Genomic DNA, 23,993 nt, shown 5'->3' with positions numbered 1-23,993 from the left:
TAAGCATATCCAATGCATTGTATATATACAATCATTTACATTGTTTGGTAATTCAAAGTCTACATATATTGGGTTGCATTGACTGTGTTTTCTTTTATTGTCTTGACTTTGACAATTTGTTGCTCATGTTCCTCTTGCCTTTAGATAACAAAAGATCCAAAGAAGCGAATGACTGTCTTGAGCCATCATTTTGTGAGGCACCCAGCAAAATACATGGATTCAGATGAAGAAGCTGAGACTACTTTATCAGGTTTGCATACCCAAAAAAAGATATGCGTATTGCACTACTTCTCCCTTCTTGGACACATACCTACCAATAGTTTTTCATGTCTTCCAACTTCACGTTCAAGACACATCCTTCTCCCGTTGACAAAAGGGGTATGGAACTGCCTTAGGACTAGTTACATTAATGGTAGGCTCGCACAATGACATGATGCTAATCATATTTTGATTACCTGCGTTTGTCAAACCAGCAAGTTTGATCTTTTTGGATGTAGATGATTGCACAGGGTCTGCAGTCTCTGGGAAAGGGTATGAAACAATGAACCTAGTTCACAGTGCTTGAAGCAGGGCAAAGATTTCCTGCCCCTCGGGACCAAACTAGTAGTGCTTATTAACAGCTAAGGACCTATCACTAAACAGAATAAAATCACTTTCCCAATTTGTTTATTGATTCTCATTAGAACTAGAAACCTAAATGCCAGAGTTGAATCTGGTGATATCTCTGGAGTGCTTATTTTCCTGACCTGTACAGATTTATTTTTAAATATGCTGCAGCAATATGCTTCTTTTTTAAGTAAACTATTTTTGTTATAAAACTGGTTGTGGAAGGGAGTGGTGTTTGGATGCGTTTCTTGGCATCATCTGTTCTCCAAACAAATCTTATTTGAAGAAGGTTCTCCTCTGAATTCTAGCCAAGGCGGAATTTGGGATGAACTGCCAGGTTCCAAAAAATCATGGGTTAAATGTTGGTAGGTCCCACTAAAGTTGACCACTTGCCAAACGCCTTCAATCTCACTCTATTTCTTTCAGCGATCTCTGTGAAAATGTTATATACCATACATTATTCCAAAATATCACATTCCATGGAAATATTGAGCTGTACAGAATCACTTGGCATAGGCCTTTGCGATTTGTTTTTATAATGGATTATTTTTCACAAAATTACAATTGACTGTACTTCCTTCTGTAGCACTGCAAGAACCAAATTATGTTTGAGAAAGAAAATATTGTGACACTTGGTCCGATTAGTGAGAATCGTTATAAAACACCTGACTCTTAGCTATTGTACTCATGACTGATATAAAGTTAACAATTCCTCTTTATTATATTGTTTACGTGGGGTAAATTTTACAGCATTGTTGACGGAAGTCTTCATATTTTCATAGCAAGCCATGCATTCTTCCATCACACTGTTGGTGTCACTAAAGTCCAACACTTAAGCAGCCCCTGTAGATTAATAAGCATTATAGTCTATTAATTTTTTTTTTTTTTAAACCATTGCTATGCTGTTTGCCAATTGTGACAGTGGTTTGGGTGATGGAGCCGATGATAAGCCTTCAGCCTACAACCAAAATTCTTTCCAATCACATGATGGTATTTGCACTCTTCCAAAATCAACGTGAGCTCAAGATATGCTAGTCATCCATTTGTGATCTTCTTTTCCAGTGTGCCTAACTGTGGAGTCCTTCAGCCCTACATAGGCGTTCCATTCAGTTTAACAATTGTTGCATCATGTATGTCATCAAAAAGTGAGCATAGTAAAGCATGTGATTTACTTTTAGGGTCATCCATGTGGATTCCAGTAAAAGCCTCAACGTGGACCTTTACAGTTTACAAAGTAAGTAACTTTCTTAAAGCAGAGATACTGAGAAACGTGGTTTCTAAACAAAACTAGTCTTTGCTTTGGCTTCTTTAACTCTCCTTCAAATACTGTAGCAGTGCATCCTTACTTTGTTTCAATCATCTCCTGTGTGTGACTGCGCCATTTGCCTTTACTCTTCCAATTTACCTCCTTTTTTAATTTCTTCAAATCTCTGAATGTTAAATCGATCTTGTATGCACATGTGTTTTTTTTACCTTTGAGTGTCCACTGCTAAACTAGTAATATGATATATCGGAGAATAGTCAGTAGCATCTCTCCCCTCTGGTAGACTCAGTCATATGATGCAACATTATCTCTTCCAAGGCATTTTATATTGTCAATATTCAGAGCATTGACATTATCAAATGCCTTGGAAAAGGTAATGTTGCATCATATGACTGAGTCTACCAGAGAAGAAGTGTGCTACGGACTATGTTCCCATATGACATGCATTACTCACCGTAATAGCATTTCTGATGATTGTATCTGCTTAGATTCACATGCTGTGCATATAGTCTGACATCTAGTGGAAATCACACAGTATTGCATTTTTCTTTTTGAAGATCGAAGGGGGACGTCGACATGGGCGTGACTGTAATACTATCCCCAACGTGACGTGTAGTGTACCCAAAATCCCTTACGTGTCGAGGTCCTCCGATTGTTTTTTTCCGCCAACCTAGTTGGTCGCCTATGCTGAGCTCGCAAGAGTTAATTTTGCTAACTTTGTCGCTACAGTCGTCTAGTCTCCTGACTAATCTTCTCGATGACTGCCTCATGGGCTTCCTGCTGCCGAAGACATCCACAACTGCTCGGCCACTGTTCAACTGCTCGACGACTGTCGACTGCGTGGCCTCGGCCCTCCGGACAGGCCCTTACAGTAGGGAGAGTGGGCCCCTAAGTTTATTCTTCTCTAAGAATGTATTTCCATTTCCCCTCTCTTTCTCTTCTTGGTCTGGCTGCCGTTACCCTCTGCTATGGAGATGACGCCCTTTACATTTTGCCCGTCATGTAACGGCTAGTTTCCTTGGAAGGACACCCATCGCTGTTGCAAGCAGTGTCTTCCTCGAGACCACAACGAGCGCTCATGCAAGTCCTGTAAGCTCTTTCAACCGAAAACGTTGAAGACAGCCAGACTAAACAGTGGGTGGCCTACGCTTTGCAGGGAGAAAGCCTTTCCCCTGATGGCTCTGTCGCTTCAGGCGACGAAAAATTAATCGGCACCCATGGCTGCAAATTGGAAGCCATCGACCTTTCGGCGGAGCCTAAAGGCTCCCAAATGCCTGGCCCCGACAGACAGGCCACTGGCTTTATGGGTAGTACACACCCCGGCGACAAGGGCCACACCACACACCACCAATACAAAAACACACAACCTCTAAGGCCTCTTCGGAGTTGTTGAAGAAGTGCACAACGCCAACAGGGCCACCGAAAACTTCGACGGCACCTTCTGAACCTCGTGGTTCGGTGCCCTCCACGCAACCGCCTTCGTGGCATGACACTGGGCATCCCTCTGGAAGGGTCGTTCACCCTAAAAAACATAGTCATCAACACACCATCCAAGGCCGGCGCACAAGCACCTAAGGCCTCGGTGGAGTCACTGACCACGACGACGCCGTCAGGCTCATTGAAACCTTCAATTCAACTGCCGAAATCCGCGAAAGCCTTGCGTCTATCATTTCAGCAGCCACAGAGCACAAGGGGTACCCACTTTCGTCAGGAGGAGTATTCTGAAGCTCCGAGCCCCTCTCTTTGGCCTTATTGGGAAAATGTCCCCCTTCTGGGCAACCTTTTCCACCTCCAGACCCTTCTGTCTCTTTCCCATGGAATAGGGAGAGATTTGGACAATACAGGGACAAAATGGCCCAGTTTATTAACTTTTCAGACAGGAACTTCATACCCAAAAGACCCAGGGAAGAGGACCCCTGCCCCATTCCTTACAAACTGCAGCAATTCCCCATCTCTGCACAGGGACACCAGGAAGATATATTGGATGTCCCAGAGGACCCAACACAGGAGGATATCTATGAGGACATTAATCCCTTCGCACAAGACGCAGCTGATCAGGACCCAGACTGGGATCAAGATCGGGGCCCTTGACTATCACCAACTCATAACCCTGACCCGGACATCATCTGTTTAGATCCCCCTTTTTCGCCTCCACAGAGGGCTTCGTCACCTGTTGATGACCAGATGTTGTTCAGTGCTATTTTAAAAAGAGAAGCTGATTATTACCAGATTGCAACACATGAGGCAGCCCCAGACTCGGACTTTGTTGAGGATATCCTCAAGGAGAAGCCTCCGACTAGTCAAGCCATCCCCTTACTGAACTCTATTAAGAGGTGCCTAGCCCCTTCCTTGGTGTCGCTGTCTCTCACACGGGCGGTCCCGGGTTGAAAAACTATTCCGCCCTTCACCTTCCGACTCACTATACATAAGGGGTCATGCTACACCGGACTCACGAGTGGTTTCTACCATTCGGAAAAGGACGGGGGTTCCACTGTTCTCGGCGGAAGTCCCTCTGGATAAAGATTGTAAAAAGCTTTATGCTCTGGGTAAATGGGTCACTGCCTCTGCGGCCTACTCCACTAGGATCGCAAACTATACCACTCTCCTGGCAAGCTACAGCAATGTCCAATGGGGCTTAGTCCAGGATGGCCTTCAAGATGTCCCAGTGCCCACCCGATCACGACACTCTGGCCTATGCACCGCTGAATGAACCCTAGACCAGGGGACTTTACTTAAAAGACACGCCTGGTTAAAGAACTCTAGCTTTAAACCCCAAACTCAGGCCTCTCTTATCAACAAACCAGTTGTGGACTCCAACCTTTTTGGGAAAGCTGTTGATGACACCCTGGAGACTGCAAAAAAAGAACACAAAACACTAAAATCGCTCAGCCAGATCACAGCTAAGCCCTTCCACCAGCGTGGAGGCTCTAACTCACGCCGGTCCTTTCGTGGGCAATCTTTTTCCCGCTCTCCCCATGGACAATACGTCTCAGGGAGTACCCCCCTGGTCCTCTGGCCAAGGCTCTTCTAGTAACAACCAATACAAACAAAGAGGTTCTCGTAGAGGCATGGGTAGAGGCAGGAACTCTACTCCTAGAGGCTCCCCGGCCTCCACCTCAAAGTGACTCGCCGGTTCGGGTCCCTCCCACACTTCTCCAGTCGGGGGTCGCTTGTCGTAATTTATCCACGCATGGGAGGGGATCACATCAGACCAGTGGCTGTTAAAGACTGTTGGCCACGGCTACTGCATCAAGTTTCACCGGCCACCTCAATACCACCCACCGAAGAGCAGACGCCTGTCGCCAGAACACCTGCGCATCCTGCTGGAAGAGGTTCAGGTCCTTCTGGAAAAGGGCCCCATAGAAGCCATCCCCATTCACCAGGTAAACAAGGGTATTTATTCAGTGTACTTCCTTGTACCCAAAAAGGATCTCACAATGCGTCCTCTGTTAGACCTCCGCCCAGCGAACAAGTATGTCAAACCTCAACAATTCAGGATGAGAACACTGCAGGAGGTAATCCCACTGCTGCAGCAGGGGGATTACACGGCCACATTGGGCATGACAGATGCATACTTTCATATTTCTATGTTGCCAGCGCACAGAAAGTACCTCAGGTTCATGATAGAGGACACCCACTATCAGTTCAAGGTTCTCCTCCTTCGGCATTGCCTCAGCCCCACACATTCACAAAGGTACTGGCAGCTGCTCGAACTGCGCAGGAAGTCCATCACAGTCTATCCTTACCTCAACTACTGGCTCATAACAGGGGATTTGTACGGAAAATGCCAAACGAATACCCAGAACATGGTAGATCTTCTCTTCAACCTAGGTCTCTCTATCAACAAGAAAAAATCCATTCTAAACCCCAATCAAATCTAACAGTTTCTGGGGGCTTCAATTCGGACCAAAGATGGCCTCGTCTTTGTGTCCAACTAAAGGGTTCAAAATATGCTATTCCAGATCCCTCACTATGTAGCCAGTCACCAGGTGTTCGTACGCAAAGCCATATGAATGTTAGGGATGATAGCTTCCTGTGTCTACCTAGTTCCTCTCGCTCGTCTGCACATGCACCCCATGCAAGGGTGGCTTTCGAGCCAATGGTCTCAGGCCAGCGGTCAGTGGGACAATCTAGTAGTTGTCTCGGCAGCCCTCATTCTGTCTCTGAAGTGGTGGTCAAGGGAAAGCCTTCTGCAGGGGAAAACCTTCACCACCATGATGCAGTAGAAGCGACTCTCACTACAGACGCATCTCTGCTGGGCTCAAATCCTTCAACAGACGGCACGGCATGTGGTCCTCAGCGGTAGCATCCACTCACATCAACCTGTTGGACCTGCTAGCAGACACTCCTCCAGGGGAAGACAGTTCTAGTCCTCGCAGACAGTACTACGGCCATGGATTACTTAAACAAACAAGGGGCACTCGCTCTCTAGGGTTGCCCAAACTGTCCCAGAACATATGGAAGTATGCTCTCAAACGCAAAGTGTTCCTCCTTTCACAACATTTTCCAGGGGAACTTAATCTTCTGGCGGACGTACTCAGCAGAGACTTGCCCCTACCCGGAGAGCACGAGTGGCAGCTACAGGTATACATTGTACTTGATGTTTTTGCAGAATGGGGCTTCCCAGAGGTCGACTTGTTTGTCACTATGGAGAACGCCCAATGCCCAGATTACGCCTCCAGGTACCCTCAGCATGCTGTCTCAAGACCAGGGAGGAAACGTAACATCCATACCCTCAAACTCTCAACTTAGCAGCCTGGCACCTGAGGTCATAGAGTTCGGGCACCTCCAGCTCCCTCAAAGATGCATGAACATACTCAGAGAAGCACTGACACCATGCATTGCTATTCCAGCTATTGGAAGCGCTTTGTCATCTGGTGTAACGGCAAGGGCATCAATCCTATTGAATGCTCACCTAAAGATATCATCATGTATCTAACCAACCTGTTAGACCCAGGTCTGGTTTTCAATTCTCTAAATGTCCACTTAGCCGCACTTACGGCGTACACCACGTCCCAGAGCAAGGTTTCATGGTGGAAAATTCCTGTAATTAAAGCCTTTATGGAAGGTGCAAAGAGACTTTGTCCCCCTATTTCCAACCCAGCTCCCGGGTGGGACATGAATGTTGTTCTTACCAGACTAATGCGGCCTCCCTTTGAACCAATGCACAAGGCTAGCCTTAAAGCACTCACCTACAAGACTGCCTTCCTGGTGGCAATCACCTCCATAAGGAGAGTTGGTGAACTGCAGGCCCTTTCAGTTCAGGACCCATTCGTCTTGATTCACAAAGACAAGGTGCTTTTGCGCACACACCTCGCTTTGCACCTACATTTATCTCAAAGTTCCATGTAAACCAGTCCATAGAACTGCTCACCTTTTTCCAGAACCACACTAACGTGGCGGAAAGAAGCCTCCACACACTGGATGTAAGGAGAGCGGTTATCTACTATCTGGAAAAGACAAAGCCACTAAGAAAAACAAACCAGTTCTTCGTTTCAGTGGCTGGTGGAGAAGGGGACCCTGTCTCTAAATCAGCTATCTCCAAGTGGATCGTAAACTGCATCACACTGTGTTTCTCTCTTGCCAAGAGAGATCTACCCTTCACGCCTAGAGCACACGCTACTCTGGGCACAGGGGCTACCATAGCATTCATTGCAAATGTTCCTCTTGATTCCATTTTCAAAGCAGCAACCTGGAGTTCTGTACACACCTGTACACAACACTACTGCCTAGATGCACACTCTAGGTCTGATTCTCAGGTGGGACAAGCGGTGCTAAGACATCTCTTTGCTACTGTTTCTTTACACATCCCACCACCATATCTGGGTACTGCTCGCTAGTCTATGCAGAGCATGTGATTCTAAGCAGATTCACAAGCATCAGAAGACATGCATTGCTCTCCGTAATAGCATTTCTGATGATTGAGTCTGCTTAGATTCACATGCACCCACCCTTCCTCCCCTCGTGGAGTAGAAGGAACATAAACCTCTTACACCTTCTCTCTTCTGTACTCGCTCACGTTGACTATAAGTCTCCCTCATGGCAGAAAAAACGCAACCAGAGGGACCTTGATGCATGAGGGATTTTGGGTACACTACACGTCACGTCAGGGATAGTGTTACAGTCACACCCATGTCGACGTCCCCTTTCGATCTTGGAAAGAAAAATGCAATGTTCTGCGATTTCCACTAGATGTCGGACTATAAGCACAGCATGTGAATCTAAGCAGATACAATCATCAGAAATGCTATTACGGTGAGTAATGCATGTCATATTGGACCATAGTCAGTAGCATCACTCTCCTCTGGTAGACTCAGTCATATGATGCAACATTATCTCTTCCAAGGCATTTGATACTGTCAATACTCTGGATAGTGGACTACAAATTGGGCTGCAACAGACTGGGAAACAATGGCAATCAACGATTCATGCATTAAAGTAATTCTGTGCATAATTACTTTATATAATATGCTTACAAAATCTGACCAGATAACCGATTCCTACATCACAGCACATTGACACAAACATTGTGACCTAAAAAGTAGACGGTTAGGCAACTATTTGCACTCACTCTGTGCCTATTATATTCAGAGCAGGAACATAGAGAAATATGACCAGAAAGCTACTCAGGACATATCTGTTCTTTAACAGGAAACGCAACCCCATTCTCGAAGTAAAATGGTGCTTGTGTTCTGACTGGAGTCCTCGGGGACTGTGACGAAGAAGAGGGCTTTGGAGGCATGCAGAAGTAATGGTCAGGCAAACGGGCCTAACAGTCTTGCTCAGGCAATTAACATTAACGCCTGTACCTAAAGCCAATTGGCCCACCTGAGAGGCAAAACAGGCTGCAGCAGAGCGAGGCAGAAGGGAGGAGATGGAAGATTTTCAGTAGTAGGAGCGGAAGAAGAAGCAGAGCACGAGGCTGGCAATTCACAACGAAATGTGACCACTTAAGGGACGCTGGGACGAGAGAAGAGCAGATTTCACCTGCAGAGACTGGAAGAAGTTAGAAATGTTCCCAGATGCGTCCGATAGTTGTGACTGTAGAGCTGAAGTTGTGCACATACCCGAGGCCTGTGTGCAGAAGAAAGCTGAGGGAAGCAGCTGAGAACGAGTCTCTGTAGTCGAGGATGGATCAAAGACACTTGTGCTGCAGAGGAGTGTGGGTCCCAAGAGTGCCTTTTTTCGTAGTAGCAGAAGGAAAAGTCGTGAAGTGGAAGCCGCCCGCAACCGTTGCGTTTTAGAGCCGGTGAGTGAAGCTCCATACTCCAATACACTCTAAACTCCTTGCTGGTACTGTAACCAGCTACAATTAAATGTGCATAGCAGTATGAGCGAGTACATTTTGTTCGTTGCAGTGCAAAGTCTCTTTAACAAAGGAAATGTCACGCACACGTTTGACACAAGTCGAAGCGCTTGGATATGAAACAAACCTTTTATTTTCCATTGTTACCTTAAAGAAATGTACCGAAGAGGTTGTGTATCTACAATCAAGAGGGAGAAAGTTGATAGTAAGCACTCTCACTGTATCAGCTGACTTCCCTGAATTGTTACAAGAGCATTACATCTAAGGAAGGTCGCGTATGAATGATTTTGATTCCGCTCAACGTTAAAGCAGCATTCTACACGAACAAAAGGGTACAGAAGTCTTGCAGTGCTTTGAAGTGGAATTCTCCATCAGAAAGTGGTCGCATGTATCTAATTCTGTTTCCCTTAAGAAGCCTAAAACTTGAATCTAGAACAAAGTACTTTTTAATTGTAAAAGCAAGAAGAACAAGCATTGCCCAAGTCAGTAGGCAAACTCCTTTCTAACATGAAGCCAGCCCTATTAAGATCAAACTGGTATCCAGTGACTTTAACGGATAGAAAATAAAGAATGCATTTTTAACGAATGAAAAACAACGAAAAAAATAATGAATTTCTAAAATATATATATATATATATATGTGGGGGTGGGATAAGGGGTTACATCTGGTGGGGAGGGGTTTGGGATGGGGCTTTTAACATGGGGAAACCAGGGATTGGGGGGGACCCCAAAAAATAAATCTGTATTTATTTTGTTGATTTTGGGTTGGGTAAAAATGCATTCTATCAAGCGACCAATATTTTGAAGTTGTCCAAGTTTTTACTAATCCAGTGTCCTTGTATACAAGTGTGACAATGTTATCCACGGCTGGAAGGATGACAGTTCAGCTTTGGGGTAACTGCTGGAATCAAGAAGGTGTACGTGAAGCTGGGAAAGGGAGCTGGGTGCTTGTTAAAAGAATCAATCAACAATTTGTAGAGCTGGGACTGTTGAAGCTGAGAGAAAGAAGCAGTCAAGAAGCTAAGACAGATTCTAGTGGTAGCTGTAAGCCAGATATTAAAGGCCAAGAGGCTGCCCCTTTCTTATGGCCTAGGAAGGAAGAGTGCCTTGCCTACCTGTGGAGGTTGTACAGTGTTTTCTGTAAAGTGCCATGTTGCAGCTTAGCTAATAGAACTGTGGTTATCTATAAAATTGTCAGAAGAGTATTAGATTGAAGGTGGTCAAAGTAGTAGTACACTGTGAAGCAAAGAAGCCTGTTTTCACAGTACCATTAGCAGAAGGGAGTTGGCATGAGGAAAGCAACACCCTTACAAGAAGCATCCTGACAAGTTATACCAAAGACTGCAGAGAACAGTTGTTGAAGCATAAGTGTGACTTTTAATTGAACTTTGTCAAGCTTATCCAGGATTACCATTGGTGCTGTTTTCTTCGTGAAAATTGGAAATGGAACTTTTCAACAAACGGAGAAAGAACTGTTACCAGTGGATGGAACTTTTCAACAAATGTAGAAAGAACTGTGACAAATGGATTTTTGTTTGGTTGAATTTTTGTTTTCTTTTGGAACCTTCAAAGAACTGATTCAAGACTTTTCTTTGGGAGATATTTACTTTGGACATTCCTCAGAAAGGCATCTACCAAGGTCAGGTGCACGTTATCCAAGTCACTGGTTGTTTGGTAATCATTTATATATGTTGTTTATTTTATGTTGAATGTTTTGTTAGTGTGAGGGCAAGTTTTGTGTATGCTAGGAGATTGTCCATTAGAACCTAGACTATGTAGGAAAATCCTGCTTATTTAGGTTTTCTTTGCAAATTGTGTTTATTGATAAAATGTCAAATACTGAGAAACCGGCAAGCAGTTGTCCGCCTCACATTAGTGACCCCTCACAGCTCTCTGAAGGGTGTTTCTACTCAAAACGTTTGATTTTTTTTCTTTCCTTAGATTATACCAAGACTTGGAGTAAGCAGCAAGACACTTCTCACATATGTGTCTGACTCTTTTATATGCATCCTTCATAGGGTCCTTATTCCTGTACTAACCCCTGAAAAAAGAAGGGTTTCTGTTTGATTAGTTTGATCAAGACCCTCCTTTTATCCTCTGCCTTCTCTCTCTTGCTCCCTTCCTAACTTACCTGTCCGCTGCACCCACTGGTTGCTTGGTTCCCTCAGAGTCTCACTGGGTAGCAGGCTCCTCCACGAACAGTCTTCCTTTGCACTGCCTCTGGGCCTCCGGCGCACTTAGGGGCTGTAACTGTAACACCTAAATCCCCCCCGGCTCCTTAGACTTACCCAGAGCTGCGCTGCTCTGGCTGCACTTACTCAGAGCCATGCTGCCCAGATTGCACTTCCACCCTTCCTCTCCCTTGGAATTCCTCCTCTCCTTCCCCTTGCACATCTATTGTCGCACTTGCACGATCCAAATGACACACGGCCTAGTAGGATTGTTTGTCTTGTCCTCCCTATATCTTCCCTCCCTTGTCTTGTGGTGCCTAGAAACACTTGTGTACAGGCACGTTATAAATGCCACATCATATCAGGTCATACCTCAACCCGGAGCCATGGAAGCAAGAATGGTGGTCTGAATCCTTGGACCACTTGCAGTTCGAGTTTCCGAGCTCGAGGAGCTGGCTATCATTCCGAACTTGGCGCAGGCCTGAAGCATGAACCTGAAGCACCAGAGGGCGGGAAACATGGCAGCCGCCTGGAGTAGCGCAGAAGCAAGCCCCGGTGAGCATGCAGCTCACTGAGGCGGTGTTGGTGGCGGCGAATATAGTGGGTGGCTGCGACCCGCTGCAGAGATCTGCTGCCGGTGCAGTGCTGATTGGAGAGCTTGCAGGCCGCCGAAGCCGAGACCCTGGCACGCAGAGGAGCACTTGATGGTTGCTGAGGCTGGAACTCTGATGCACACGAAAGCACTTTGGCCGTATGTGGTGACCCCCCCAGGAGTGGCAGTAGGGGGCTGCTGACCTATTGCGGCACAATGTGCACCCACCCCCATAATCCCCCACACCCCCAGCCAGCCACGGATAAAGAGGAGCCGGGACGAGCACCATCAGTTTCTGGAGTGGGTGCTGCTGAGAGGCGGCTGGCATGAAAGATGAGCTTGTTGGGGATCCCCCCGGAGCTGAACAGCTGCTGTTATGAGGCATATAGAAGAGTCCTCGTTGGAGCGGGGAGGCCTAGGCCTGGTGGCAGTCGGATGTGCTGCTCTCACCAACTCCAACACGTATATTGAGGGGCCCTTTGCACCTACTTTGCAAGCAGTTTAGTGGATTTCCCAGTGGGGTCAATCTAACTTCTACCCTTTAGCGGAGGTTGGTGTAACCGCTGTGTGTGACTGGACTGGACTGGACTGCACCTTGCAGAGACTGGGGCACAGGAGGCAGACAACAACAGTGCAAGTATAATTGTGCAGTCTGAAAAACATAGGTCATCCCCGATACCAGCACTAGTAGCCAGTGACTGGATCAGGACTGGGGGCAAGGATTTGGATGTGCATTAAGGAGCATCTCATTCTACGTCTAAGAACCACCGGATTGCTGAGTTGTAGTTCTGGGACATTCTGTGGGTGAAGGGGCCTGAAACATTACGTTTTCAAAGGGAAGCAGCGTGTGGGGATTGGTAGATGCTGCAGTGCACTACACCAGAGAACGAACTGGTGTGATCCAGGGTGCAACTGGAGTGCTCCTCTTTTAAATTACTCACTGTCCATCGCGGGCCGTTGCGTCCTTCCCCACTACAACCCATCTGAGCGCATCATGAAATCTGGAAAGTGCAAAGATAAGCTGGCGGCCTCTATCAAGGGAATGCTCCAACAACCAAGACCAGCATTGGCTCTGCCGCCTGCTGCAGATGAGGACACACAGCCAGCCACAAAGGAGGATATTGTCTGCTTACTCCAATCTAAATAAAAGGAAATGGCCTTGACGCTGCAAGAATTAAATCAGCTCCTTTCAGGAATTAACCCACGGTGTGCAGCAGAACAAAGACCTGCCCGAGGAGCTGGAGGAGTCCACAATAATGTGACCAAGCGAATTCCCATGACCTGCTGGAGCGGCGGGTAGCGGCACTGGAAGCGTATAGGAACATTGCTGAAGAGAAGCAAGAGGATGCTGAAAACCGGTCCTGCAGGAACAATGCCTGTATCAGAGGGGATGCCAAAGGAGATTAAGGACCAGGACCTAGAAGGATATGTCTGTGGGTTGTTCCAGGAAATACTTGTAGATGCAACTTGGATCTCACGCTCGACCAAACACATAGGGTATATTCTAACGTTTAAACGAGACAGAATCTCCTTCCCGATGTTTTTGGTGAGGGTCCACTTTTTTAAATTTAAAACCCATATCTTCCAGAAGATCAGGGAGATGTGGATCTTGGCGTATAAGAGGGTCTCTCTTCAAATGTTCCAGGACCTCTCCCAAGGAACTATCCAAAGGCGCAGGCTGATGAGGCCATTGACCAACTGATTATTGGAGAAAGGAGTCCGCTATAGGTGGGGATACCCATTTTGTATTCTGTTCCAATTGGATGGGGTCCAACATCCATTTGCATCCTTCTGAGCAGCTGTGGAAACTCTGACGATACCGGAAGCGGACATACATTTGCCTGAAACGAGATGTTGAGGCCCCTGCCGCTACCTGGTCACAGGCGCGCTCGAGGAAGAGAGTAGGAGGAGGGACTGTCGGCAGCCCTCTCTGGACAGAAGAGAGAGGAGCAGGGACTCTGAGGCTTCCACATGATGTGTACCTTTGCACAACTGAGTAAGGATCCAACTTCAGTGGGCTAACCGGCACGATAGGGGTGTTGTGCCCTCCAGGTATTCAATATATGGCAGTTATAGTTGTTGTTGAGGCTGCTTTAAGCCATAAAAGTTTGGGATTGTATACAATTAAAAGGGCATCAGCAGCATGTTCCCTCTTTCAGCTGGTTTGACCTGATGATTACCCCATACAGGGTTGTTATTGTTACAATTTTTCTTTCTTCTTTTTCTTTTTTTGATGTTACTGTTTATGGTGCAGGGGGTGGTTGATGCATGCGGACATAGCTTCTGGCTGACTGAAGCTGGAAATTGGGTTCTCTGGAAAAGTAGATATGGCAGGCTAATAGCTAATCTGTATGATGTTGGAAGATTGGGTGGAAACTAAAGGAAAGCTAAAATACTGGGCTGGCTGATGTGAACATTGTTTCATTAAATGCACAGGGGTTAAACTCCCTGAGGAAAAGGAAGAGCTTGCTATCTAAATTTGTGGACCTCAAAGGCTGACATAGCCCTGCTCCAGGAGACTCCTCTCTTGCAGCAGGACTGGCTGAGGCTGCGATCCCATAGGTTTCCCCACTAATTTTTTGCCTCTTCCCCTCAGAAAAAGGCTGGTGTCGCAATTTTAATAGCCTGCTCTCTGCATTTTTAACAGGGTTGGTATATTTGGCTGCATATATGTTTAGCGGGTAGATACCTCACCTTGGTTTCTGTGTACAGACCTAATCAGCAACAGGGCCAGTTCTATGCACAGGTATTCCCACATATAGCTCAGTTCTTGAGGGGGGAACATGTTTGGAGGGGATTTTAATGCAGTGCTAGATGGGGACAAGGATAGGTCCGGCCTGTCAACTCCAGCTGACGCATCCAGGACGGTTTTCCTTAAGAGGGCTATGGCTGACGTGTAATTGATAGACTTATGGAGACACCTCCCGCCCGCCCCCCCGTTCCCCCAAACATTTCGACTGCTCTGATTTCTCGCATGTCCACCACAGCTACTACAGAATCTATAACTTTTTGGTCTCCCAAACCCTGCTAGCGGGGATAACTTTGGCCACTATAGAGATAGAATTGGTTTCAGACCATTCCCCTGTTGCCCTACAGCTGCATGATTATGGGCTAGGGGGAAGGAAGTCCATGGGGTGGAAATATAATGATTCTTCACTGGCAGATCCAGCCATATGCACCACCATCTGCAAAGGAGCGCCTAGTATTTTTGGGAAAATCTCACGGCGGGAGATTTCCCTGGTGTGGGAGTATGGGATGCTCTTAAACCCACTTTGAGGGGGGAGTCAATTAGCCTAGCCTCTGCCGGAAGAGGATCCTTACTGCCCTACGAGCCCATGCTGAGGAAAGGGTTCGGGAGTTGGAAACCCAATACAAGCAGGATGAATCTAGAAGAACCTATAGGCAGCTCCAGGTAGCAAGGGCAGAAGTAAAAACATTGTGCGCAGATGACATTTCCTATAAACTACTCCGTAGGAATCACTTTTACTACAGCAAATCCAATAAGGCGTCCTGTATATCGGTTTACAAACTTCAGGCCCAGAGGAAACAGAACTACGATTGGGGGGGCTGAGAGATGGACAGGGTCTATTGAATGACGATGAGCCTACAAAAATGCAAATATTGTCACAGTACTAAACGGGTCTGTTCACAGTGGACTCTCTTGATAGCTTGCAGCAGGATGCAGTCATCCAAGAGGCCCGTCTTCCCTCTATGTCTGCGGACAACAAACAAACATTAGATATGCTCATTACAGCAGAGGAGGTTGCCCAAGCAATTTGCTCTCTCCCAGCTAACAAAGCTGTGGGCTGTGATGGGTCACAGCCCTTTTTTTATAGAAAAATGGCTGAGGTCCTCTCTCCTCGTATGGTAAATGTTTAATTCTTTCACTGAAACAGGGTCTATCACACCGCCTAGGGGGGAATAGACGCTTGCATTAATAAATAAACCAGGCAAGGATTCCACTCTATGCTCCTCTTTTTGACCAATTGCAGTCCTTAATCAGGATTTTCGCATGTACTCTAAAGTCTTAGCTACGCTCTTAGCCAGTGTGCTGCCTAGGATGTTAGAAGGGGACAAAACAGGGTTTGTTCCAAGACACCAAGCGTTCGATAATGTTTGAGACACAGTGGAAATCACGACCTGGCAGCGAAAGCATAAGCGGGCAATGGCCCTGCTGTCAATTGACGCTGAGCGTTTGATCGCATAGATTGCACGTATTTATCCAAGGTAATGGCTGGTTTTGGGTTCGATCCCAGTTTTCTCAAGTTAGTACATGCCAATGTTGTGTTCCCATCCACTTGGATCAAAGTGAATGGGGTTCTCTCAAACCTAGTGCGTTTGCGGAGGGGTAGCGAACAAGGATGCCCGTTATCCCTGTTCCTATTTGCTTTGTTGATGGAGCCCCTAGCTCGTCTGGTCCGCTCTTCTGGGGATAGTCGTGGGATAGACATAGCAGGTTATTAACATAAATTGGCATTGTAGCACGATGACCTTCTTTTTTTCATATGCTAGATTCCCAGATCACCTTGCCACACATCTTCTCATTGCTAGAAAGGCTCTACAGGGTCTCGGGTTTCAAGATCAATCACATGAAATCTACGATACTTAATAAATCGGAAATGTCTGAGATGATCAGACGATTGAAGACTCGAACCCTGAAGTACGTGGGTCTCCATTTAACAGCACCCTACACCGACTTATACACGGCTAACGTTCTCTGCTCTTCGCTGGGGCCTAACAAGATCTGTCACGGTGGGGGGACTCAAAAATGTCCTGGTTGGGAATAATAACAGCGGTTAAGATTACCCTATTACCGCGTCTACTATAAACATTCCAAGCTCTACCCGTATGGATCCCTAGGGCGGTGCGAAAGGATCTACAGGCACATGTGTTTAGATTTATTGGGTCCAAGCGGTCCCAGAGGGTTGCCATGCACGCACCTTTAGCAGTTAAGGGAGCATGGGGATTAGCGGTGCCTGATATTGTTACCTTTACGCGACCCATCTGGCGCCCATCTTGGAAAGTCAAGCAGCTGTGCAAAAAACATTGAGTATATATTGAGCAGCACGCCTTAGGGGTTCCCTTCCATTGATGGTGCTGGTAGTCCCTAAGAACGCAGAAGCGGGGGGAGCAGGGATTCCCAACATCCAGAGCCACGATGAAGTATTGGGATAAAGCTGCACGAGTGACGGGTATTTGGGGGGATAGGGAATTCCCCCCAGGATTTGAACACAGGTTGGTTTGACGGGTGGACAAAGGGGGGCCTACACAGACTGTGCCAGCTGTTTATTAATAACCATCCTCTCACAATTGAGCAATGTAAGCAGGCCGACATGGTAGAAGACACAGACCGATTCGGATACATACAGCTACGGCACTGGGTTGCCTGGGTAAATGTAACTAGTCAAGGGAGGCGGGAAACTACTCACTTTGATGATCTATATATAGGGGATCCCCCGGCAGCCAGGCTTGCTTCTCTCTATAAGGTGCTGAATTCCACCAGGTTTAAACCCCTGCATGGATCCATGACGAGATGGGAAGAGAATATAGGTGGGTCTATAGATGACCTGTCCTGGTAAAACATCTGGACAAAGGCAGGCAAAACTTCCCAAGCAGTGCAACTTAAGGAAAATGGCTTTAAACTGCTATGCCGCTGGTATCTCACCCCGGAACGTTTGCGCAGGATGAACTTTGAACTCTCCTCCCATTGCTGGAGATGCAGGGCAACTCTGGGTTCCTTTTTCCATATGTGGTGAGTTTTTTCCCAAATCCAGCGGTTTTGGTGTGAAGTGGTAGCCCAGATTAAGGAAATATGTAGGTTTGAGTTGGAAATTGACCCTTTTGATCTTGCTTTTGGGGGATGAGGACTTGCAGTGGCATTACAAATTGGGAGTCAGAAGCGCCAGATTGATCACCCATTTTCTAGTAGCAAAGTGTTTAGGGATAGTAAAGCATTGAAAATCCCAGGTAGCACCCGACATGAATGAGTGGTGGGCCTGTGTGTGGTTTGTAGCCGCCATGAGCAAAATAGACTAAGCATTGCAAGGGGGGGGGTGTGGCACCATTTCTAACCATGATCACCCTAGTATCCATCATAAACTCCATGAGATGGCATCCTTTTCGCTGAGATAACCTGCGTGATGAGTTCTGTAAGATACTCATACCTGCATGGCACACTGTACTTTGCACCTTGATTTGAAATTGTTTTGGTTACATTTTGATTTGTATGATTTGAGTTTTATTTTGGTAAATTGGTTAAATGTTTCATATCTAAAGGATTGCACCAACCGGTCTAACAAGAATTTGAACATTATTGATATGGAAGTAAGAATTTGTCACCTTTTCTTGAGTATCAGAATATGCAATTGAATTGTATTTGGTACAATGATGGCTGTGCTTTAATAAAGTTTAAATGGCAAACAGCACATAGCAAGGAAGACACAAACAGCTTGGTACCACCTTACTTTCCTGCGGAAAATCAAGCCCTTCATCCCAGAAAACAACTTCAGATCCACTGTCCAAGCCTTGCTCCTCTCCTACCTCGATGGTGGCAATGCCCTTTTTAAAAGGCTTTCCAGCAACTATCCTGGCACCCTTGAGATGTGTCCTGCATGACGTATCAACAAGTCCTCATCTACAAGGCTGTCTCCCTGAAGTCCCTAAACTACCTCACTGTGAATCTCAGCAGCTCCGGAGGCCTGCGATCCACCAGAGGTAAGGAAATGTGCAGACTTGAACTCTGGTGCAGGAAGGAAAGAACCAGAAGACGGGCCTTCTCTGTCTATGCTCCAAGACTCTGGAACCTCCTCGGTCAACATCAGTCTTGTCCCATCGCTTCCACAGTTCCGTAAATAGCCAAGACCTTCCTCGTCAAGGAATGGCTCCTCCCTAACATCTAGGTCCACACACTCTGCACTCCCCACCCTACCTGAGACTCGGTGATCTGCTCCACACTGTCTACTCCCCTGGTTGCTTGGAGATCCTTTGCTGCCAATTTCCCACCCTCAATCTTGTCTGTTAGCTCTGCTCTTCCCTCACTGTGTTCTTCCCCCTATTATTGCAATGCTCTCATTGCTTCCCAAAGATAGGTCTGCCCTCAATCAATACCCTAATAATAATAATAATAATAATAATACTAAAACAAAGAAAAATAGAACTAAATAAGACACAATAAAGAGAAGGAAAAATAATATTTAAAATTAACTGACAAGACTTGGATTGACCAATTGAATTTCGATAATAGGTAACCTATTTGAGAATTGTATAATGTTACTCTTAAAGGGATAGTTCACTCTAAAATGTTATTGGCTAAAAAGATGGCCCATAATCAAATATATATATAAAAAATATTTTTAAACAAAGTTCCTATGTAGAGTTTTGAGCAAATGAGGCTCAAACTCAAAAATTTCAAGCACTAGGGGGCATCCATTTTGTGAAATGGATGAGCCGCCTGTGCTTATGTTAATTTCTGCTCTTGCGGCACTAATGAAGCAAGGTGGCTTTTGCTTCATTATTGCCAGAGAGCAGAGATTAACACAACCTGCTGCTGGTAAGTGCTTTACATTTAATTCTTTTCTGAAAGCACTGTGAAGTAAATGCTGCGGTTTTCTTTCCAATTTAGAAAGAAAACCGCAGCATTTATAACGTTGTATTTATGTTTGCTGTGCTTTAGCTTTGAGTCTCCTGGGCTCCCCAGACCCGGGTCGGGGGAGCCCAGGAGACTCAAAGCTGAAGCCACAGCAAACATAAATACACCGTTGTTGTATTTAAATATGCTGCAGTTTTCTTTCTACATTTCCCAGAGCCCGAGAAACTCTTAAGCGAAAGCTGCTGCAGTCAGAAATACAACCCTGTTGTATTTCTAAATGCTGCGGTATTTAGAAATACAACAGCGTTGTATTTCTGACTGCAGTGGCTTTTGTTTGGAGTCTCCTGGACTCCCCCCGACCCGGGGGAGCCCAGGAGTGTCCAAGCGAAAGCCGCCACAGTCCGAAATACAACAAATCAGAAATGCAACGTTGTTGTATTTATAATTGCTGCGCCTTTTGTTTTTTTCACTTTCATTTTACGTTTCCTGTGCTTCCTTGGGCTTGGGAGCACCGAAAACGTAAAATGAAAGTGAAGGCAGCCTCCCAAGCTCATGTACAGCTCTGCTCTGGCTGCAGTAAGCAAAATCTCCCAGTAGGGGGCTTTTGCTGCTTGTTTAGTGCCACCAGGACAGAGCTTAACATGGGCATAATCAAGTCGGCTGCAGATTGTTGTAGTTTCTTAGGACCTAGAAACACATTTCTTAGTGTCGACTAAGTCGAGGATAATTATACAACAATGCAAGGGTTCATTAATTGATTGAAATGTTTCCCTCACATCCCTACTAACCTCACAACTACGCTGTGATAAGTAGACTCCATTTTCCTAACTATGGGCCTGGTTGTGCTAGCCCTATAAGGCTTGCTTCATGATGTGTTTTAATGTGATTAATTTGTAATATTCGTACGTTTTGCATACATTGATTAAAATATGTGGATCTTTGCGTCTTTGTCTAATATATTCCATGTACTGGCGATTCTTGCAACTAATCATACCTTAAACGTGTGAAGCTGTTTTCGTGGACCTTTTTGTGTACACTAGATTAATGGTGTGCAAACCTGCACCAAAGGAGTTTTGACCTTGGTCTACAGTGTTGGAGAATGGTTTTAGCCGCACCATTTGTATATAACAATGAACCACGCATGGGCAGGGGTGATGGGGTAGAGCGGTGAGCAGCCCTCCCATGCACTGGTGTCTGTTTGCATTACAGGCTCTTTCTTTCTTCTTCTGGTCTCCTGACTCTTTATTTGGTGTTGGGGTGCACTACTGTAGGGGGGAGCAGGACGGATTGTTAACACATTGGTGCCGAAACCCGGGAGCTCCCCTTCCTCACATGCATGACTGGAGTATACGACAGGTATGTAAAAAAAAGTGTTTTCGCTGTACCTGTTGCGTGCTTGTCTAGGGGACTCTGGAGTCTTTGGGGACTCTAGGATTCATACAGAAGTACTGCCGTATAGGGACAGTGCCTCAGAGTGCTACAGTGGTACAGTGCGGAAAGGGCAACTACAGGGCCACAATCGTTCCAGAGCATTCTTAGGCACCTGTGATACAGTCAGAGCGCCGGTCGTGGAGAGACGGTGTAGGGTCACTGCTGTAGAGGGCACATAGTAGGAGTGTGGGGTCAGAAGCCTGAGTTAACTTGCAGTAGGGTCGATAACTGGATCAGGTTTTTATTTCGCTGACACCGTTCCACTTACCAGGCGGGAGGAGGGGGCAGACCTGTCATATAAATCAAGGTCCAGGGCAGTGCTGGAGAGGTTGAGCAGCATGGTGGAGAATTGGGATGTGGTCCCCCAGTCATTACGAAAGAATAGGGAGGTAGAGATCACCCAGGAACAGTAGTTACAGATGGTACCGCAGGGAAGGGAGATTGTGGTGAGCCACAAGCGCCAAGATATTATGAAGGTGATAAGATAGGGAGGGATCAGAGCCCCTCGGATTTTGCAGACATGCTTACACAAACGTTCATGAGGGATACAACTGAGGGCCAGAATATGGCGGCTGTTGCCAGACGACATAACGAGGGTGGTGGAAGGGAAGGTGGATGCGGAGGAGGAAAAGTTATGGTCCACCCAGGGTTGGGTGTACAATCTGAATGCAGTTGATGACACATGACTGACAGCGAGAAAACCAGTGTTGGTGAGAGAGTGCAAGGAGTGGGTGGGTACAGCAATACTCCTTCTCCTATTCTCCATGGACCTTTTTTTATTGTACGTGCTGTTTCATGGTTGGAGAATGGCTTTAGCCACTCCATTTGTATATAAGGATGAGCCACGCCTGGGGTGGGAGGTAGAGCAGTGAGCAGCCCTCCCATGCACTGGTGTCTGTTTGCCTTACAGGTAATTTTTCTCTACTTCTGGTCTCCCGTGTCTTTATTTGGTGTTGGGATACACTGGTACCGAGGGGAGCCGGACGGATCGGTAACACTAGGCATCTAATAGAAGTGCTTGGCAAATGCCTAATACATGTACACAAGCCAAAACTGTTGACTTTGCCAGTGCTTGTTTTTAACATGACTTCAGTGAAGGACACGCAGAGTGCTTATACATCTAGTGGCTGAAGGCAGACCTGGTTAAGATGTTTTTATTACACAAGTAGTGGGTTTACAACTCCAATTAAGCCATTAATTCTCAGAAGACTGCTTTGAAAAAACACTGGCGGCAACTTTGAGCACAATGTTTGATGGTTTGGCTTGATTAAAGCGAGCTCAAGAGGTGGTTTGGGCAGGGAGGGGCAGGACGTGGGTAGGAATGGCCATATGGATTAGCATGGCCATGGGCAGTCAATGGATGGGTAAATAACCAAACCAACACAGCTTTGTGTCCCTCCTCACATGCCATTTCCCTCTATCTGTACTCTAATGCAATAGTTTTGCCTTGCAGGTGTCGCAATTGACACCTAATAGCCCACATTAAAAAAGGGTCAAACACCAGATTCTTTGTGGGAGTTTGGCTGATGTTGTAGACTGTGAGGTGGAGCAGGGAGAGAAAACAGTATGATGAGGGTGAAAATGGGAGGACGAAAGGGAGAGGAGATTAGGAGGAGGAAGACCTGCAAAGGAAGCAATCAAGAGGAGCGAGGAATGCACAATCTGAGGGAAGAGTATGAGGAGGGCAAGAACGGGATGAAGGGGGAGAGCAGAATTGAAGTAGGAGGTGGGACACCAGAAGAAAGGAGGGATTGAAAACAGGAAGTGTAATCCGAAGGAGGCAAGAGTGATCCACTGGTGATTCTTGAGGTCCAAGAAATCTGGCGAGTGACCAAGCCTAGAAGGCCAAGAACCTGACCGTGAGTTAGGTGGGAACAATGACACAAGGTGAAGCAAGATCAGAACACTTAACTGTGGTGAAAGCATCTGAAAGCTATACAGAGTTTGCATCATGCATTATCAGTGTCCTAGAGCAAGCTAAGTAGAGTGAAGCTAGCTGGTAGCTCTTGACTGGCCCTGATGTAACTGGCAAATCCACCAACAACACTAAAGAAAACTGTGCCACCAGCCACTGACCTAGAGACTTCCTTGAGTACACAAAGACAGCAGGTGTCTCAGTGTTGGTGGCCCGAGTTGGAAAGACATCAAGGACGCCCGAGCCTGAGATGGGCCTGCATGAGATGGAGACAAAGTAGAAACTAGGATCTGAGAAAGTGCCCTTGGTAGGAGCTAAACTGAAGTAGCTCTGAAAATAGACCCTTGACAGCTGGGGAAGAAATATACTGTGTAACAAAGTTCCCTGCCTACCCTCGTGGGTGCAACTCATGGGTGTGTCCCATCACCTGTTACATAATGCAATACCTGAGGGTGGTATACAGAGAATACTGTGCTCTCACCACAGCACAGAGTTTGGCTAGCAGGGACTTGTCACATTTATAGCATTACCCCATTGAGGGAAACATTCCTAGCAGTGTCCTGCAATGTCATGGGCCCTTTTTCCAGGGACCTGTGCTACCGTGATCATATTGTTGACAGTAAGGTCCTAGCAATCACCCTATGGAACGCCCTCCCCGCCACATCGAAGAAGAACCTTCATGAATCTTCAGAAAAAGACTAAAAACATGGCTGTTTGATAAATATGACTACTCTGACATGCTCGAGCCTTCCCGGAACAAGCTGACAGTTTTGTTCGAGCTGGCACAGCACACGCTCGAGCTTTGTCAGCACGAGCGACTATTCCATTCCAGCTACCAGATTCTTTGATGGTAAAGTCTCTTTGCATTAAAAAGTCTTACCTTCGAGGCCTGACGTATCCAACAAACGCGCACAAACAAAAAGTTCTATTACACAGTTTACCTTGGGTGATGGCTTCACCCCCGAGTTCCCCTACGCCGGGCGCCGACCCCTCACTTATATTATTCAACCAATCAATTGAACAGGTCCTTTCTCAATGAAAAAATAGGAGGTTTGGCTTTTTGTACAGCTGGTCTACTGGGCGACTCGTTAATCAACCAAAGTATCTTGATCCAATGTTC

At 46.3% G+C, this 23,993-nt stretch overlaps 1 protein-coding gene across 2 annotated transcripts in view; it reads left to right on the top strand.

The window, feature by feature from the left end:
- Positions 1-23,993, top strand: part of PGAP1 (post-GPI attachment to proteins inositol deacylase 1) — a 1,466,013-nt gene that overhangs the window by 362,070 nt on the left and 1,079,950 nt on the right. For both annotated transcript variants that reach the window (XM_069615724.1, XM_069615725.1), the window contains 2 exons: positions 145-250; positions 1,785-1,840. In XM_069615724.1, the coding sequence (XP_069471825.1) occupies positions 145-250; positions 1,785-1,840 (162 nt within the window). The remainder of the gene's footprint in view (positions 1-144; positions 251-1,784; positions 1,841-23,993) is intronic.

The sequence above is a fragment of the Ambystoma mexicanum genome, chromosome 9 (assembly GCF_040938575.1).
Source record: "Ambystoma mexicanum isolate Mex_15411 chromosome 9, UKY_AmexF1_1, whole genome shotgun sequence".
Lineage (NCBI taxonomy): Eukaryota > Metazoa > Chordata > Amphibia > Caudata > Ambystomatidae > Ambystoma > Ambystoma mexicanum.
This window is presented reverse-complemented; position numbering and strand designations above follow the sequence as displayed.